A 17,214-nucleotide genomic window follows, 5' to 3' on the forward strand; every position below is an offset into this window, starting at 1 on the left:
CAACTTCTCTTCATGGGTGTCATTTTCATGGTTATCGGGGTTAACAATAACGAATATCAGGTCAAAATCGAAATCCAAGATGGCGCCTATGAAATTTACCAACTTCTCTTCATGGGTGTCATTTTCATGGTTTTCGGGGTCAATAATAACGAATATCGAGTCAAAATCGAAATCCAAAATGGCGCCTATGCAAATTACCAAGTTCTCTTCATGGGTGTCATTTTCATGGTTTTCGGGGTCAACAATAACGAATATCGGGTCAAAATCGAAATCCAAGATGGCGCCGATGAAATTTACCAACTTCTCTTCATGGGTGTCATTTTCATGGTTTTCGGGGTCAACAATAACGAATATCGGGTCAAAATCGAAATCCAAGATGGCGCCGATGAAATTTACCAAAATCTCTTCATGGGTGTCATTTTCATGGTTTTCGGGGTCAACAATAACGAATATCGGGTCAAAATCGAAATCCAAGATGGCACCGATGAAATTTACCAACTTCTCTTCATGGGTGTCATTTTCATGGTTTTCGGGGTCAACAATAACGAATATCGGGTCAAAATCGAAATCCAAGATGGCGCCGATGAAATTTACCAACTTCTCTTCATGGGTGTCATTTTCATGGTTTTCGGGGTCAATAATAACGAATATCGGGTCAAAATCGAAATCCAAGATGGCGCCTATGCAAATTACCAAGTTCTCTTCATGGGTGTCATTTTCATGGTTTTCGGGGTCAACAATAACGAATATCGGGTCAAAATCGAAATCCAAGATGGCGCCGATGAAATTTACCAACTTCTCTTCATGGGTGTCATTTTCATGGTTTTCGGGGTCAACAATAACGAATATCGGGTCAAAATCGAAATCTGACATGGCGCCGATGAAATTTATCAACATCTCTTCATGGGTGTCATTTTCATGGTTTTCGGGGTCAACAATAACGAATATCGGGTCAAAATCGAAATCCAAGATGGCGCCGATGAAATTTACCAACTTCTCTTCATGGGAGTCATTTTCATGGTTTTCGGGGTCAACAATAACGAATATCGGGTGAAAATCGAAAACCAACATGGCGCCGATAAAATTTACCAACATCTCTTCATGGCTGTCATTTTCATGGTTTTCGGGGTCAACAATAACGAATATCGGGTCAAAATCGAAATCCAAGATGGCGCCTGTGAAATTTACCAACTTCTCTTCATGTTTTTTTAATAATATTAATTAATAATTAAAAACTTTATTTGGTTCAAAAATACAGAAATCTTATTACTAATAACAATATTATGGACATTACAGAACCAAAATGGTGTCTAGTCAGCATTGTGTTGGGAATTTTACTTCTCAACGATGGTATTCTCTAGACACCGAGACACAGACTTTGAGAATTAAATATTTATATATTTATAATCCCAAGTCTACTGCTACCATAAACATTGGCAATAAATTTATATAAGTATATATATATATACAAAAAATTATAAATAAAATTAAATCGGGGTTAACAATAACGAATATCGGGGTCAAAATCGAAATCCAAGATGGCACCTATGAAATTTACCAACTTCTCTTCATGGGTGTCATTTTCATGGTTTTCGGGGTCAACAATAACGAATATCGGGTCAAAATCGATATCCATCATGGCGCCGATGAAATTTACCAACATCTCTTCATAGTTGTCATTTTCATGGTTTTCGGGGTCAACAATAACGAATATCGGGTCAAAATCGAAATCCAAGATGGCGCCGATGAAATTTACCAACTTCTCTTCATGGGTGTCATTTTCATGGTTTTCGGGGTCAACAATAACGAATATCGGGTCAAAATCGAAATCCAAGATGGCGCCGATGAAATTTACCAACATCTCTTCATGGGTGTCATTTTCATGGTTTTCGGGGTCAACAATAACGAATATCGGGTCAAAATCGAAATCCAAGATGGCGCCGATGAAATTTACCAACTTCTCTTCATGGGTGTCATTTTCATGGTTTTCGGGGTCAATAATAACGAATATCGGGTCAAAATCGAAATCCAAGATGGCGCCTATGCAAATTACCAAGTTCTCTTCATGGGTGTCATTTTCATGGTTTTCGGGGACAACAATAACGAATATCGGGTCAAAATCGAAATCCAAGATGGCACCGATGAAACTTACCAACTTCTTTACATGGGTGTCCTTTTCATGGTTTTTGGGGTCAAAAATATCGAATATCGGGTCAAAATCGAAATTCAAGATGGTGACTATAAAATTTACCAACTTCTTATCATGGGTGTCATTTTCATGGATTTTGGGGTCAACAATAACGAATAGCGGGCCTAAATCGAAATCCATGATGGCGCCTATGAAATCTACAAAATTTTCTTCATGGGTGTCATTTATATCGTCAAAATTAGAATTCATTCATAAACTTAAATTATCTTATAAAAGGCCTGTCTAACAATATTCCACATGCTAAATTAATTCTTCATTCCCTAAATATAGAAATATTTACGTTTCGACTTTACACTCACAATATGTACAAAACACATTCCGTTACCAATCTAATTAAAAAATCTCAAAATTTGATTTTGAAAGACCTATCTTATTGTTCTCTGCACCCTCGATAACCTCGGATACGATACCCATATTGTTGAAATCATAATTTTTCGCGGCGGCCATCTTGGATTAAAAAAAAACTGCGTTTACTGCACACGACGTTATGCGACAGAATTGCCATCTAAAATTCTAATATTTAACTACTAAACGAATACATCAACCAATTATCAAAAATACAAAGGTATTAAAAAAATAAAATTCAAACTTGCTAAAGTATCAAATTCATTTGATTCCCGCAATTAACTTTAAGTACGTGTATGTGTTTGAGCGGTGTCAGTGTAGTAGTGCGATTCGATACCTCTCTGTTTTGAGAACGCGTCCTTAACGTTGTACATTTTTGAATATTTCGAATGGTTAGGGAATAATTTCGCAGGAATTCTTTATTTATAACTAGCTGACCCGGCAAACGTTGTTTTGCCATATAAATTGTATTGATCTTTTGCTTGCTAGTTGATAAGAGATGGCGCTAGTTGTATTCATTAGTAACAATCACACTTCTTTTATACTTTGTATAATTCACACTGTAGTTTTATAAATTATAGCCTATTTGTTATTCTGGTGTATAAGCTATATTATTGTAAAGTTTCATCAAAATGTATTTAGTAGATTATGCGTTAAAGAAGTTCAAACATACATCCAGACATACAAACTTTCACATTTATAATATTAGTATGGATAATAATAGTACTGGCATTAATGTGGTTATTATAATATTCGTTTAATTTCGTCAATTCGTCGAATTTTCGATCAGGCCACATGTCCTGATGCGAGTTAACATTTTATACCCAACCCAAGAAAAGTACTCAAAGCCGCTAAAGAAGTTTTCACTTCAAAAAATCTAAATATTATTTGTCAGTTAATGTAAGAACCAAACCCCTTTTTTAAATAATCATACTCAATCTATCAAACTAACTGAAACATTCTTTATGTCGCAAGTATTTCAAACAATCAATTTGGGCAATTTAAAACGCATTGCTTTATCGATGTAAAGAGATACATAATAGCTTTAAGGGTAAATGTGTATACTTTTATAATAAAGTACCAGTTTTATAAAAAATGGCTCTGCCGTATATCCCACTACTCCACAGCTGAATACCTAAGCGATCGAACAGCCTGGGACTAGATTATGATTATTTTATAGTAATAACAATGACAGTATTGTATTGTATATTTTTATTAAAAAGAGCGCAAAAAAGAACGCTGGCAGAGTTTCTTGCGCCGCTTCTTCTCTCTCAGAGCACCATTTGTGTACGCAGCGGTGTCAGTATTTGAACTGCAATCAAAAATAATTCTAAAGGAATGAATTTTGAGAAAATATATGCCTTTTATGCCTTTGGATGTATACCTGTGTGGACTCTATCTATAATCTCATAGAATTTATCAAGCTGAATGTAAATAAATATTAAGTCTGAAAACTTAAATCACTTATTGAACGTCAAAAACCATTCATTCAAAAGAGACTGCCTCAGACCTGAGAAGAATGGGCGCAAGAAACTCAGCGGGCTTTTTTTTTTAATATAAAATATGGATTACAATGTAATATCGTACACTAAACATTTATAATTAAAGAGCCTGAGGGTGTTCGCTTTATTCCCAGTCCGTGGTGTCATTAAGAAAATCGTTTATAACCTTTCCCACACAAACGTTTTTTAACAATTTTTTAAATTTCGTAACTCATTTGTTTTGTACATTTTCTGCGATCATATTGTAGAAGCATATACATCGCATACATTGATGGAGTTTTCTATATAGCCGCGCTAGCCGGCTAGTATTTGGAAGGATGACGTCAGTTGTAAACAAACTAGGTTATATCAAGTGCGATGATCGATGAGGAACGCACGCGCCAGAACATCGGTCGATCAGCTATCAACAAACAAATATTATAACCTAAACACATGGTCAGATTTGGTACGGCCAAACTCGCACCAAATGGTCCGGCGTCGTACTCGGTTCGGTCATCATAATCATTTCGGTAATAATAATCCGGTAATAAGATCCCAGAAAATGTTCAAAACAAAAATATAACGTTATTCAAGAGAATTGTTTAAAAACGTTTGTGTGGTAAAGGTTACTATAACATAAATGACTTTCTTAATGATACCACAGATTGGGGATGGAGTGACCGCCCTCAGGCTATTAAATAATAAGTTTAATTGTACAATATTACTTTGTAAACATTTTTATTCGATGAAAGAAAAGCCCTCTGAGTTTGTTGCGCCCATTCTTCTCAGGTCTGAGGCATTCATTTTGGAATGGGTGGAAGTTTTTGACTTTCAATAAGTGAAGTCACATCCTATTTTGAATAAAAATATTTGAATTTGAATTTGAATTAATAATTTAGTGCGATGTACAATGCGACATATCATAGAATATGGTCCGCTACCATACCGCGTCCGATAGTTCGGACGTACCAAATCCGATCGTGTGTGTAGGCCAGGGGTGCTCAAACGGTCGATCGGGATGGACAGGTCGATCGCGAGTGCTTTTTGAGTCGATTTCAAGAAAAAAATCCAGTACAATAAACTAAAATCGGTAATTACGTACCATCTTATGAAAAGTATGCTCAGGACATGCAGTGTCACGCTACAACATACAAAGTCACTCTTTAGTTAAGCTTAGAACTTTAGAGCGCGTTTGTTTTGTAAGAACCAATAAACTCGCAATTTTGAATAATAATTATGAGCTTTTTCATTGACATTTAAGAGCAGACCTACACTTACCTTGACTAAAAAAATGCATATTTTGCGCAAAACTAATTTCTATGTCATCGTGACACTCTACCTAGACAAAAATCCTTCATCACACATACTTGAAGCATCTCAGAGCCGATCGATCGTAGTCTACAAATTTTGAGGTAGATCGCCAGCAGTTCAAGCTTGAGCACCCCTGGTGTAGGCTATTAGGTAAAGCGCCACGGAAGCACAAGATCCAAGTTGTGGCAGCTATGTACGTCGGCCGTGCGCGTGCGCCGCTCTCAATTCTCATCTCATCGCATCCCATTGATAAAGCTCGCAATTTCTGTCAGTGGTTAGCGCGCCGCCGCCGCAGTCGGTCGCTTGTGAATACCGCGCGGTTATAACGCGCCCTTACCTTACGCGAACAACGAACTGTTTCTTCTCGGATCTACTTCTTCTAAGTGGCATGGTAAATTGTGTTTTATATAAAATTTTGGATTATATGTCGGCATCATGCTAGAATAGGTATCGTATTATAGGCAGATTTATTTTTCGATTAAATTTTATAACTAGTTCAATTCATTTAATGTTCGATATTCAAATATTTCACTATCATTACCGGCCTAAATTAAAATAAAGAAAAATTAGATTTATGATGAGCAATAACAGAAGCATAAACTTTATCTTATCTCGGACAGCTTTTGCAAATTATCTATGTGTTCACGCACTATCTAACATATAGCTATTATTATAACTTAAACTGATTTAAAGTCACATTGTTCAATAAATTTAATTTACATATTATAAAACTCTACATAGGGACACGTAAGCGTAGAGTCTATAGTCTGTATTTTCCGTAATTAAAGGCCGGTAACGCTCCTGTGATTCCTCTGGTGTTGTAAGAGAATGTGGGCGGCGGTGATCACTTAACACCAGGTGATCCGTACGCTCTTTGTCCTGCTTTTCCATAAAAAAAATTAAACAATTTGTCAGATTCTCTCACACTTAATAGTTTTGTAGGTTGCTTCTATATTTTAAAAATGGCCTATATAGTATGAGAATGTGTGTTTCAGTGTTTTTATGTTTTTACCAATATTTGGTGTACGAAGAGAAATTATGCATAATTGCGTCTATTTCCAATAATATTGATTGTTTAATAACAATATGTGGTACTTCCTCAGTAAAGAGGCCAGGGCTGCGTCTATCCAACTCTGTTATCAAAATAGGAAAGGCAGAAGGCTAATAATTTGCGCAATCCTATCCTATGTTATATATCTCGTCCGCTCAGTAAATGGAGAGAATTATGTCGTATGCTGCATTTTGCTATTTATTAAAATAATATCGAAGAAAATACGTTTTACCATTGTGTATTTTATTATTTATGACAAACTTGTGGCAAGTGGCAACTCGCGTAATTTCGGAGCTAATTGTAAGTGCGAAGTTGGAAGTAATTTAAAAAACGAAGTCTAGGATTATGCAAAATAAATAACATAAAATTATTCATTTATTTACTGAATGAAACTGAATAATACTGATAGACTTTTTTTACACAAATTATCTTGCCCCAAATTAAGCATATATAGCCTGTGTATTGGGTTGCAAGACAATGATATATTTAATACAATATACTTATCTAAACATACATAAATACATATAAACATACATAAATACATTTAAACATCCATGACTCGGAAACAAACACCCATATTCATCATATAAATGCTTGCACCTACCGGGATTCGAACCCGGGGGAGAGAAACCAAGCTAGAGAGCTTAGTAGGCAGGATCGCTAACCACTCGGCTATACAGGTCGTCATGGGTGAATGGTCATAAATTGCCATTTTTGCAAAGAGTCAGAGAATCGTTTAACGTGGGAATTTAATAGTTCTGTGTAGATGCCTACGTTAAAACATAAATATGTATAATTTATGTACCATTGTCAATTTATAGCTATTTACAAAAAACAACAGAGCTTAAGGTTCTAATAAGGTTTTTTGAAGATTAGTTGTAGGACTTTATATAATAAATTTTAAATATATAATAAAGTCGTAATTAACATCATGAATTTAACTTTTTCATAGATCAAAGGTTAAATAGACATGTACGAATCTGATACCACATACTTTACAACTATTCATAATAATAGTTCTGATATGACATCGTTATATAAACCGACTGATTTACAATATTACCAAAGTCTCACGAAAGTTTTAATAATTTAATGACGTTGGCATTTGGGAGATAGTGTTATCTAAATATAATTGAAAATCCTACTTCTCATTACGTATAAAGTTCTTAAATTTTACTATACGGAGAATAGTAGTAAAAATATAAATGAACTAGTATTATCAAACATTGTATTGCCGATATTAAAATCGCGATACAAAAGTAACTGTTGATGGGTGAAGTTGTATGTATTTTTTAATGCTGACTCATAATCAAACAAGTTAAAAAAAATGTCAAAAAAATCGTGTGGACCACCCTTAACATTTAGGGGGATGAAAAATCGTTGTCCGATACTCAGACCTACCCAATATGCACTCAGAATTTCATGAGAATCGGTCAAGGCGTTTCGGAGGAGTTCAATGTTTAACACCATGACACGAGAACTTCATACATTAGAAGATATTATCAAAATTATTTGAGATTCCAACTATAAAAAGTGTTAAATTATCTAAACAAGTTTTCGCGAACTTCTAAGTTTTGAACGTATCTTTCAATTAGAGCTAAGCACTATTTTGTTTGGTGTGCCACGCGCCTTTGAACGCTCTGGGAACAATCAGGTATTTTCTCTGGTATTGCAATAACTCATCGGCGGAAGTATTCCACTGATCGTTGCGAATCAGACTCCTGAATATTCTTTTGCCTTATTTTAATATGAAATTTTTTTTGGTATATCCCATGCACTCAAGTTAGTAGGTAGTAAATTCCGTTACCTGTGATGCTATTTCACCTCAACTTTAGAATATGAATACACATTAGATGATAAATAATCTTTTCTGTTACTGAAATCAGGAATTATGCAAAATGTACAGTTCAAATCGTGATTGACAAAAAAAGTGCTCTTTTAAATCAATATTTACAGTTTCATCGTCTTAAAAATATAATAATAAATAAAGTGTTGTAATAAAATTGTCAAAAGTACGATATACAAAAATATACGCCTCAGAACTTAGAAAAACGGGCACAAGAAACTTCCTTTTGTTTTTATAAAATTTCGTTCCAATATGAATCGATACGACATATACTATTATTAGTATTATTATATATTATTTATTATTATATAATAGTATACTATATGCTCGAAGCTACCTGCTTCAAGTTTATAATATACTACCAGCTTAAGGGCAGCAAACGCATCTCTTGATCCCCTTATTAACCTTGTAACCATGAAGATATCCTCACCACAGACATGTCAGTTTAGGGAAGTTTCTTTGAAGATTTTTAATTAATTGTTGTAAGGTTTGGTAATGGCTTACAATTATTAATTTTTTCACGAGAAAATGTAACAAGACAAGCAAGTCGTTCACCTGATAGTAACTGATAGGCTCTGCACAGGATCCTTGATTGAACTCATAATTCTAACCAGCAATTCAATTGAGCGAGATGTTAAGTGTCATTAGCGCGGTACTTTCAATAGACTCGGCGCCTTTCAAACCAAACCACAGTAGTGCTTGCACCTTAGAAAATTTATTTGTCTAAATATACTGGGACAGCTGTAAACACGTTGAAAAAAGTAACGGCGAACTGTTTGCCTCTATTTTCAACAAACAGACGCACACTAAAACAAAGTGACTGATGTATCGCGAGCACGTAAGTCGTAGCTGTCACGCACACTAAAGCAATAAACCTGGCTTGTTGTTTTGCGTTGCGTCACAGCAAGAAGCTCTATCTAGACAGAAAATCTGAGGCTTAATTACTGCTTTACAGCAGATAAAGGCTGTTTTAACCAGCAAGCCGTCATCAAGCACAAAGAAGACTCCCGGTTTAATAATATTAATATAATAAATATTTTAAACGGGTAATTATGATGATTTATTCAACTATCAACATCCCGCGCTAACCCGCCATCGACACTATCAATATGATTCATATTCAGTACAAATTTCAAAGTACAGAAATATAATATTTTAGTTACTACTTACGAATGAATACTTCCTTACAATCACTGTTATTATACCCTTTGCCTCATTTTTAGTTATTAGTGTCATTTTATCTTTAAGTAAGTATGAGGCAGAAAGAGAACCAAAGTCACCGACATAGCCTAGAATCTAGGTTCTCAACGTGGGCGATAACGCCCCCTTGTGGGCGTTTGAGACTTTCTTGGGGGCAGTAGAAGACCCAGAGAAAATTAGGGGGCATTGAGATTGGGCGTGGGTAGATTAAAAAATATAGTCTAAAAAGGCAAAAAAATACACGAAAATACTCTAGAAAAAAACATATTCTCAAAGTGGGCGGTGAGCAAAATAAGGTTGAGAAACTATGGCCTAGATGATTGCGAAATTGAAGTGGCCGTGGCCAGGGCACATAGCTCAAGAGATGATGAGGAGATGGCCGTTGGGGCAGTAACTTTACTGGCTCAAATGGCGACTACGAACTGGAAGACGCAGTGATGGTAGACCCCCACATAATGGATCGATGTTCTGCTCAAGATCGCTGGAATAGATTGGAGTAGAGCAGTGCAGGATTTCTTGGTGGAGGCCTTTGTACAGTTGTGAACGTCTTTCGGCCGAAGTGAGTGCGTGAGATAAGGCAGATATTGTCGAAATTAGTTTATTAGTAGTAGCTTCCCAACACCCGCTTTACCAAAAGTATTCCGCGTAATTACATAATATTTTTTATCAGTCCTCCGCAAAGAATACTAATATACTTCCATCATTGCATTATTAACATTTAATGGTAATATCTGTCTCTAATTTTATTTCTTTACTATAGATCATATAGCGTGATATACGTTCAAAATTTATTAGTATAGGCAAAGAATATATAATTATGCAAGTGTATAGCATAGTCTTGTCATCTTGACAAGATGGTATCCCAGGGAAGGGAAAAGGAAAAGAGGTAGACCCCGGAAAAGATGGGAGGACGATATCAGGGAAGTGGCAGGAGTAACTGGGAACAGAGTGGCTCAAGAAAGAAACGAATGGAAACGGTTAGAGGAGGCTTTTGGCGATTGGCAAACAGATCCACAAAAAAAAATACAAATACTAGAATAAGTTATTTTGTTTCTAATGTTTTATGATTGCTTTAGAGTATTGTTAGTTATCTATGTTAGTTAAGATCTGAATAAAGGCTATATTATTATTATTATAACATAGTCTATACAATTATTAAAGATTATTGCTAACTCTAGTGCGGTAATATCAATCAACGACGCACATATAATTTGTTTTATTTATATTAATAGTTTTAAAAAGCTTGTATTACGTAAGTGAGAGATTCATTTATCAAAAATATATATTTATCTTAAATCAAATCAAAATAACTTTATTGATGAACAAGGAACAGGTCAAGGAAATGACACTCATGAATGAGTTTTCTTTTCTTCTTACATTCCGAAAGTTTGTATTCTTTATCTCATTAATGCACATCAATAAAGATTGAGCGAAGACTGATAGTGAGTTCAATGACTTTGTGGTAGAAACAGTTGTATGTATCTCCAAAAAAAATTCAAAATCCGAAAATGGATCTAGTATTGGTGCTTAGATTGAGCCCGATACTTTTAAGTATGTGTTCAAATAATTACAAATTCAAATATTTCTATTCAAAGTAGGATATGACATCATTTATTGAAAGTCGAAAAACTACCACCCATTCCAAAATGAATGCCTCAGACCTGAGAAGAATGGGCGCAACAAACCCAGCGGCCTTTTTTTTCATCGAATAAATATGTTTACAAAGTAATATTGTACAATTAAACTTATTATTTAATAGCCTGAGGGCGGTCACTCCATGTCCAATCTGTGGTATCATTAAGAAAGTCATTTATGTTATTACTTTACCACAGTACCTTTACCACACCTGTCACCTGTTCTGCTTCTTCATTTATAGTTTTTATGTTGACTTTTATTTGTGAATTGACTGATGTTGACTTTATGAATGCTGAATGGTGTCAGGTCTGTCAAAACTGTACAATTACATCGAGAGATAATTCACCATTGTAAACTTTTATTGCCATTTTCTTGAACAAATAGCATCGAACGAGCTGAACATTGTAATGTTTGCAAACCTATATGTTTTTCATCTTTGTGTAGCAGTGTAGTATATGGCTTATGAGATGAAACATAGCGCTGAGTTTGTATCAATATTCGGATTTTGAAAAGTTCTTTTTAATACAGGAAGCCAGTAAAAAGATGGTTGTTACATTTGCTTCAACAAAAAACAAAAGCTTCAAAAACCTTTTACCAGTGGGAGGCTCCTTTACACAGGATGCCGGCAAGATTATGGGCACCACAACGGCGCTTATTTCTGCCGTGAAGCACTAATGTGTAAGCATTACTGTGTTTCGGTCTGAAGGGCGCTTAGCTAGTGGAATTACTGGGCAAAATTAACATCTTATGTCTCAAGGTGACGAGCGCAGTTGTAGTACCGCTCAGAATTTTTGGGGTTTTGCAAGGATTCTTGCAAAACCCCAAAAATTCTGAGCGGCACCGCATTATAATGGTTAGAACGTATCAATTACCACCAACTGAAGTTCCTGCTCGCCTCGTCCCTTAATTTCATAAAAACAAAATAAAAAAACCTAAGCTTCAAAACCCTCAGGGAAACAAATTTAGTTACTTGAACGATGTCGTCTTGTCTCTCATCTATTGTCAGTATGACAAGCAGCTAAAGTAAAATTTTAATGATTATGATTTATCAATCATCAATTTACGGTTTTTTTAATGCAGAAGTGCTGTTTTGACATTTTTCTGTTTACTCTCATCATAAGCTATATCAAAATAAATACCAACGGCCTTACAAATAAACTTAGTATAAAGTTATACCTGAGTATAATCCAAGAATATGCATAATGTTTACAAAATAGGCATTTCGCTTATGATTGGCTTATTCCACGTTTATTCGGACGTATAACGTTTCCCGCGTTTATTTGCAAGTATTAACAGTATTACCAGTGATAAAGTCAACATTTTGCATATTCTTGGTTTATTCTCAGGTATAACTTTTATACACCAAGTTTATTTGTGAGGCCATATGAATTTTGCAAAATAATGTATTTCAAGAAACTTAAGTAATAGAAAATATAAGCTAGGTAATGCAAATAACACAGAATCAGTTGTTTTTTAAATGTAGAGGATGTTAGATAATTAATATTATTTGGAATTTTATTATAGAAATACACACTGAAAAATACATTTTTTTTTGACTTTAGTACTCCATATCAAATGTATTAATTGAAAAATAACATAAAATACTCGATTTAAGTCTTCTTTAAAGTATTTGTAAGCACAAGCTAACAGTGGTCAGTCAATAAAGATAATATATAATATAATATTATTAGGGTATTTAAAATAAGGATATCATCCCCACCATCTGGATGTGTGGCAGTCCTCCACAGTGCGGTTTTGAAGGAGCTTTCTTCCACGTACTACAAAGCTGTGGAATGAGCTTCCTTGTGCGGTGATTCCAGGACGATACGACATGGGTACCTTCAAAAAAAGCGCGTACACCTTCCTAAAAGGCCGGCAACGTTCCTGTGATTCCTCTGGTGCTGCAAGAGATTGTGGGCGGCGGTGATCATTTAACACCCCTATGCTCGCTTGTCCTCCATAGTATATATATAAATTTAAAGGGTAAAAAACTGTATAATACAATACACACTCGAACGAACAACCAAGCAACTCCCTTTCATGAGCATTACGAGCGTACACCGCTAAAGCACGTAAGTCCAATAACAACTAGTCAGGGTCAAATAAATTTTATTCAAACAGGCATCAAGCGTTTTTGAATCGTCACTACAAATATTTATGTTAAATTACTGAATTTACCATATGTTCGTAAAAAGTTGAGCTCGTAAGAAGAACATACAAGAAACTCAACTGCCACTCTTTTCAATCAAATAGAGTATTTTACAATGGTTGTAATATACATAACAAATTAATTTGTAAGGTGCTGCATCCAATACATGAGTCGTGTTTGAATAATATTAATTATTTCATGAAAAGTAATAAAGAATTAAATGTATAAATATAAACTCTCGTATATTGCATTAATCTTTAGAGCCTGAACTCATTGTTTGTGTAAGGATGCTTCGTGAACATGATGGGCGTGATTACTGTCATTATTAGTAATTGCATCCAAAAAATACAATGATTATTTATTAACTAAGCCAGCTTCACCTGGCACCACAAGCTCTAGATAATACTTAATGTTTAATCTTCCACTAGAACACTTAAATCATAAACTAATTGGTTGCATCCACGGACGAGTAAAAAAAGAAGGACTCCGCGCCGTGATATTAGCAAGTAAAGCACCGTTATGCTAGTGTGTGTGCGGTTACGGGGGATACTAGTTACACAATTTTTTCTCCCTTAAATAATCATATATGGCCACAAATACTTATATAGTATCGTTTTTACACTTTTTCACAACGCATGATCTGTCACAGACTATGTCAATTCTCATAATGGCCGCCTATCGGCCTGAAGTAGTGTAAATGTGTGCGTGGGCCTATGTATTTACACCTTAATCGGCTTGTTTTGGTGCTACACTGTTATGTAAGGTGACAAGGAGTCCTTATTTTTTTACTAGTCCGTGGTTGCATCTTTTTAATTTTTGCCAAAATTGTTGGGTAACGCCTCCGCCGGGATAACGGTAGCGGGATGTGATACCGCGCCCTTACTCTCACGTTACACCAGAGGAATTACGAGAGAGTTACCGACTGTAGTCGGTTTATAATTAAAGCATCTAAAAAATGTACCTATTACCCAGTACTTCCTGTGCTCCATCGAGATGTATAAATTATCTAAGATATAAATATTGTCTATAGTTCATAGCACACAATCAAATTTAGTTGCTGTGTATATTTCACAAGGAAAATACGTATAGTATAGGACGTTGGCTGGGTATATCAGTAAGCCTGCGTACGTTAAGTAGTACAGCACGTAGACAAACACAGAGAACAGATAATTGTGATATCGGTGTTTGTTCTGCGATCGTTTCGGATTCCACACGCCGCCTGCACGAGGCTTCATACTTAGCACTCCAACATTCATCTAGTTACGTGCCTAAATCTTATATATAAAATTCTCGTGTCCTGGTGTTTGATACCAAACTCCTCCGAAACGGCTAAACCATGAAAATTTGGGTGCATATCAGATATGTCTGAGAATCGGCCAACATGTATTTGTATATACCCTTAAATGATAAGGGTCACCGAAATATTCTTTTTTATTTTTTTTTTAAATTTTATTTTTATTTTTTTCTGCATTAAAAATACACATAATTTCAAATTTTCACCCGTCTACGATCAACACCTATATTTGTATCGCGATTTTAATATTATTCAATTCCATCCACAGATACGCAATAAAGTTGTAAGATGGTAATCGAATATAATGATTATTGTAGTACGATAAATTTTGTACGATATTTTTGGTAGGTCTGAGAATCCGTCGTCATCTTTTTTGTATAACGCAAAAATTTTAATGATTGAAATATTTTTATTACTTTATATGGCATTACAAAGTTTGCTGGGTCAACTAGTATATGTATAATAATATATTAGAAATAAAACTCATCTACGACCCACGATGGCAGGAACTTAGGTGAGTGTAAGCTAAGCATAATATTTGATTTCGTTTTTATAGTCATTGGACAGCTGAAATTTTAAAAAGCTTAAGCTAAGATAGTTCAATGCAAAAGTCGAGTTCACGGTTTATCACACTCAGCTAAGTTTTACGTTAGTAAAGTCTGAGTAAAGTCTAAGAACGCTCTTAAGATCTCACCCTTACTCCTAAGGAACATGTATTGGACTTTAACAAATCCCAAATTCGTTCTCTGCCATCCGAGAAACTTGTAAACAATATCCATACAGTTGCATAGATAGGGATGCAGATAAGATCTCAAATTATTATTAATTATCCAAGTTAAGCCACAAATTTATCTAGCACGACGGCCAAAAATAACGACGCCATTTTGAAATGAATGAATCGAAAACGGAATGGGTGTGGATAATCGAGTATTTTTAAAGATTTGTAATTAAATGTTTTTGATACATGCTCACCCACTTAATTGCAAATTTATATTTTTTTGGGGACAGAGAATGCCATAACAGTGACTCGTTTTATATATTGATGGTGGAGGTGTGTGACGGTGGGGTGCCTTTCGTGTAATGGAAACCAAAGAGCCAGCACACGGCTTCATTGCTGCTGACATAACGACCAGATTGACATGTTTGGACTTCATCTGTGAGATCAGCGACCTCTGTGTTTCTGAAATTAATTTTCATGACCCTTTTTACAACAGAAGATAGCTTATGCACATTCCCAAGGAAATCGGAGTTAGGCGTGAAAGTGTTTTGTTTGGACTTTCATATACAAACTATAATCCCCTATTTTATTCACACACAGGTTGAAATTTGAAAAACTCTACGACAATTATTTATTTATTTCTTATCAAGTGTTTGAATACAAAGTTTGAAGGTATTTATTTTTTAATTTATTTATTTACCACACACAGCAACTATCATTACAGGTATTACCTAATGCGACAGTTACGAACACAAAAATAACATTTATACAAACAAAAAACAAATCAATCTAAAACTAATCATACAATAGCAAAAATTAATAAACCAAACATTACATTAGCAAAAATACATCACACCAGAAAATACAAAAAACTTGAACATACAACTATTTATCATAACATACTACATACATAGGCTGCACTAGAAGTATCGGGAATGGAATATTTCCACTGTTCCTGTTATATTAAACTCTTTTTAATTGAAAACTCCTTGGTTTTAAAAATCGAATACCATTTATTTATTTAAAAAAGATTCTCGGTCTTGTCACAAGGTCTTGTCAAACTTGTTTAGTCGCTGAGAAAATGGAATTGACTCGAGAAAATTCTAGAGTGATGATTTATTATGACTTTTGAAGTGGTTTAACACAAAAACAGTGTGTTGACCGGATGATTTCTGCATTTGGTGATGAAGCCCCATCCAAAACCACAATTTATCGCTGGTTTGCTGAATTTCAACGTGGACGTGTCAAGCTCAGTGATGATCCCCGTCAAGGTCGTCCAAAATCTGTAGTCACCAAAGAAAACGTTGATGCTGTGCGTAAGCTGATTGAGGAAGATCGACATGTGACATACCGCGAAATTCAGGCAACTTTAGACATTGGCATGAGTCAAATACAAATAATCTTGCCTGAACAATTAGGTGTAAATAAGTTGTTTTCCCGTAGGATACCGCATTTGCTCTGTGAAGAGCAAAAAGCGGCTCGCGTTACTTGGTGCGTCAGAACTCTCGAATGATTCCATGCAGGATCCTCAAATGCTGTATACAACATTGTATCCGGTGAAGAATCCTGGATATACGCGTACGAACCCTAAACAAAATACCAGTCACGAGTTTGGGTTCGAAAATGAATTAAAGCCTAAAAATTTGTTCGTTCACGGAGTGTTGCAAAAAAAATGGTGGCCACGTTTGTCTCCAAAACCGGCCATGTTGCGATTTGTCCTCTTGAGATACAAAGAACGGTTAATGCAGAATGGTATGCTAGCATTTTTTTGCCACAGGTCGTTTCTGAACTCCGTAAAGAGAACTGCAACCGCCGCATCATCACGACAATGCGAGTTCTCACACCGCGCACAGAACAAAAGAATTTTTAGAGCAAGAAAACATAGAATTATTAGACCATCCGCCCTACAGCCCCGACCTAAGCCCTAATGATTTCTATATTTTCCCTAAAATAAAGAATTAATTGCATGGTCGGA

General features: G+C 35.3%; 2 protein-coding genes across 3 annotated transcripts in view; both read left to right on the plus strand.

The window, feature by feature from the left end:
• The first annotated feature begins 209 nt into the window (after positions 1-209).
• LOC126975539 (uncharacterized) lies at positions 210-3,582 on the plus strand. Its single transcript, XM_050823468.1, has 3 exons — positions 210-808; positions 1,674-2,036; positions 3,530-3,582. The coding sequence occupies exons 1-3, from the start codon at positions 211-213 to the stop codon at positions 3,580-3,582; spliced, it is 1,014 nt and encodes a 337-aa protein (XP_050679425.1). The 5' UTR covers position 210.
• A 2,037-nt stretch (positions 3,583-5,619) lies between these two features.
• LOC126975585 (fibrillin-1-like) overlaps positions 5,620-17,214 on the plus strand; it is a 104,996-nt gene continuing 93,401 nt past the window's right edge. For both annotated transcript variants that reach the window (XM_050823536.1, XM_050823537.1), the window contains exon 1: positions 5,620-5,737. In XM_050823536.1, coding sequence (XP_050679493.1) covers positions 5,735-5,737 — 3 coding nt within the window. In that variant the 5' untranslated portion in view covers positions 5,620-5,734. The remainder of the gene's footprint in view (positions 5,738-17,214) is intronic.

Source organism: Leptidea sinapis, chromosome 36, assembly GCF_905404315.1.
Source record: "Leptidea sinapis chromosome 36, ilLepSina1.1, whole genome shotgun sequence".
Taxonomy (NCBI): Eukaryota; Metazoa; Arthropoda; class Insecta; order Lepidoptera; family Pieridae; genus Leptidea; species Leptidea sinapis.